The sequence below is a fragment of the Entamoeba invadens genome (genome assembly GCF_000330505.1).
Source record: "Entamoeba invadens IP1 unplaced genomic scaffold scaff_1105074724332, whole genome shotgun sequence".
Taxonomy (NCBI): domain Eukaryota; phylum Evosea; order Mastigamoebida; family Endamoebidae; genus Entamoeba; species Entamoeba invadens.
Genome location: NW_004191636.1, coordinates 118,070 through 121,612, shown reverse-complemented (window position 1 = coordinate 121,612; position 3,543 = coordinate 118,070). Strand labels below are relative to the sequence as shown.

The 3,543-nt window shown below is 35.8% G+C and overlaps 1 protein-coding gene across 1 annotated transcript; it reads left to right on the top strand.

Moving 5' to 3' along the window:
• Positions 1 to 1,971: 1,971 nt before the first annotated feature.
• Positions 1,972 to 2,951, top strand: EIN_198380 (hypothetical protein; the record flags this gene model as incomplete). Its single annotated transcript, XM_004183163.1, has 4 exons — positions 1,972 to 2,130; positions 2,282 to 2,480; positions 2,520 to 2,709; positions 2,786 to 2,951. The coding sequence occupies 4 exons, from the start codon at positions 1,972 to 1,974 to the stop codon at positions 2,949 to 2,951; spliced, it is 714 nt and encodes a 237-aa protein (XP_004183211.1).
• Between the last annotated feature and the right edge of the window lie 592 nt (positions 2,952 to 3,543).

Sequence of the window (3,543 nt, the reverse complement as noted above, 5' to 3'; positions counted from 1 at the left end):
ACTATAGATTCAAATATTTTTATTATCAAAATAATTAGAATATAACCAGAAAAATAATAAATAATATAGTTAATAAATATATGAAACCAGAGTCTGATTAGCACCAAGAACACACGATTTTACCTTTGTACAGACGTAACCAGCACCTCCACAATCATTACTATTCACCAAACAACTGCGGAAAATTTGGCATACTTTTTTAAAGTAAGTTTCAGTTGAAATTCCATTTGAAGTAGTGGTAAGCTGGCCTTTTGCATTTCCTCGTTGAATTCAAGAGAGAAGTTACAGAGCTTTTCCTTGATTTAACTTTAGGTGTTTGTGGTAAATGGGTAGCCTCTTTCAGTCAAGATCTTCATCAAGTAGTCGGTCAAATCACTACCAGCGAGATCAATTCTGAGGCTGGCTTGCGTGAGTAATTTTCATGGATTGGGACTGTGTGTGAGACACCAGTAACAATAGTAATAAACAAACCGTTGTTCGACCTGAGGCGTACAATGAAAGGATGGCTTTGGATAGTAACGTACAGAGCTGGTGTATTTAAAGTCTAGATTTGTGTTATCTTTTTTTGTCGGCCTTTGGGTTCTTTGGTGGATTCAATAAACAAGACTGGGTGCTCTTTAGGGGCAACACATGACAAACAATTCAAGCAGAATAGGATGATTATAGTTTCCAACCACATCTAAAATATGGTTTTGATTTGGTTTTCTTTTTTTTATTGTGTTTTTTACCGACATGATACTACATTTTATCGGGACATTACAACAAAAAAGTGTAAAAAACGAGCAAAAGTTCATAAAATGATGACAAGTCGTCTTGTTTTTCTTGCTCAAAAAACACTGATTTTTAAAATTAAAAATCAATAGGCAACAAAACATGTCATTCTCATTTTTTGGTTAGTTTTTGTGCTATATTTAATATTCTGAACATGAAACTTGGTAATGTGGGGTTTCGAGTTTTGTGTGTAATTATACATTTTCACTATCATGTTATTTCAGTTAAAAGCATTCGGTTATAGCAAGAAGCGAAAACATTGATTTTTGAAAAACAATAAAAAGTCAGACAATAGATTTTTTTAGTGATGGCATTAGTTGCATTGTGCAGAATTTTATAGAGGGTATTTTACTCTTACTAAAATTTTGAGTACAAGTTATTCCCCTTTTGGGAGACAATGAACAATTTTTCAAATTAATTATTATAATTTTGATTATTATTATTGATTGTTGATTTTATCGAAACTTTTTAATCCAATTGGAAAAACATTCGAATGGCTGAGAAAGATATCTTAGGCGACTAAGAATGGTTTGTTGAAGGACCCGCACCCCAGAGAAAGACTAGGAAGAAGGTAGCCAGTGCAGAAATAACAAGCAAGTTCGATCCCGCGGTGATTGTTTTGACTGACGTTGAGTGTTTTCAGTTGTTTTCGACTGAAGAAACTTTCTATAACATATTGACTTTTTCAAACAACAAAATAGCGAAGAAACATAAAATAAAGGATAAGCTTTTGCCCAAACACATTTACAGGTTTGTAGGGATATTTCTTTACATGGGAGCCTACCACGACACCATAAACCCCATTGAAGAGCTTTGGTCCATGGAAGATGGAAAAGCTATTTATAGAACAGCCATGTCGAGGAACATGTTCATATTCATTACTGCCAATATTGAGACATATGATGTTGATGCTCCAGGAGCAGTCTAAATGCCACAGCCTCCCCAGATGACAAAAATGAAGAGGATGAAGATGCCAATTGTGTCGAAGGTGCTGCAAGTGAAGAAGGCGATGAAGAAGAAGAAGACGAAGACGAAGAGTATCTCAACAGCCTTTAATTTGATGACGAGAAATTCTGAGAACTCTCCGAAAAGCAGCTGAAAAAGAGCGTCAGGGTGAAGAGGGGGATCGATCTCAAGGAAAACTATCTGGTTACCCCAGCACCCACCCCAAACGAAAGTGACAGATTCGCTTTAATTGGTATGATCATGGACAAGTTCATCTTCAACCTCGTTAACCAGAAATACTACACCCCTAGCAATTTTGTTTGGGTTTACGAGCATTTCTGCTCGTTCAAAGGCAAGATATGGGCCAAGGTGTTTATCAAGTCGAAACCTGGCCTCTACGGGATCAAATTCTGGGTTTGTTCTATTATTATATAATGTGTTTCAGTTATGAAGCATAAAATGACAACTTGTTTCTATTATCGTTTGAATTTTATATTTGAATGTTTTAAGTGACTTTTTGTTGTTTTGTATATGTTTTATGTTATGTTTTAAAAATAACTTTTAGATGTCTGTTGACAGCGAAACTGGTATGGTGTTAAACTTTCAGATGTATTGTGGTAAATGTGGGGGAAGAGAAGAAAACCAAGGTTTCAGAGTAACCCGTGACATGGTACTCCCCATGCTCTGTCGCGGCTTCAAGACGACCGTGGTGTGCGACAACTTTTTCTGTACTTTGAAGATGTCGCACAACCTTGCTGCCTTTGGTTGTTAACTTCTAGGCACCATGAGGATGAACAAGAAAGAAGTGCCCGCCAAAGCCAAGGATGTAGAGAAGAGAAGCAGCGACACCACCACCTTCTTCTCAAAGGGCAAGAGCAAACTTGTCTCTTACTACAACGAGAAGAAAAAGTTGGTGTCACTGCTTACCACCTGCCATTACAAGGATAATGTTGTCGCAGTGGAGACCACCGTCTATAATTGGGCAAGCAACAAGTTGTCCACAAACCCCAGCCCATCATTGATTACAACCACAAGATGGGTGGGTTGATACCGCCGATCAGATGGTCAGGTATTACAGCTGTAGACGCAAAACCTACAGATGGAACATTCGGGTCTTGTACGACATGATCGATATTGCGGCTCTCAATGGGTACAAGACCTACTCAGCATTCAATAAAGGTGATCGTATTGAATACCCGAATAAGCTTTCAAGGGATTTGATGGCTTATAACTGATTTTTTTTCTTTGTGGTTTGGTTATTTTTATGTTTTATTGAATCTGAACTGTTTGAACGAACACCAACACTTTTAGCGACAAAAAAACTAAATTGGGGGTTATTATACCATTTTTATTGTAAAATAAACTTTTATCCTTTTTATAAACATGATAATATGTCGTTAACAGTATATTCAACTTTAACAAGTGAATGCACGGGCTTGTTAACCCGAGTATTCTTCTTTCAAAAAGCTGTTTGCATGTGCTTGTTTTTAAAATGATGATTTAATTATTTTAACTTTATTTTATTATAAGCTGTTCTACCTAATTATAATTTAACCATTTTATTGTAGTAAATTATAGTTTGTTTTTTCATATACTTTTTATTGCAGTTTTTTTAACTACTTGTCTTAGCAAACAAAAAAAATAAATATTGGACAAAAAAATGACTAAAAATCGGGAAAAATATCGAATCATCAATAAAAAGTGGTAGTCTGCACACTTTCTCTGAGATGTGATGGTTTCCATACTTGAGTCAAGTCGAAGTAACTGTTTCCAAGACTGGGAAAACTTTTTGAGATTAAGTTATCTCTCTTCTATTGCATTTCCACC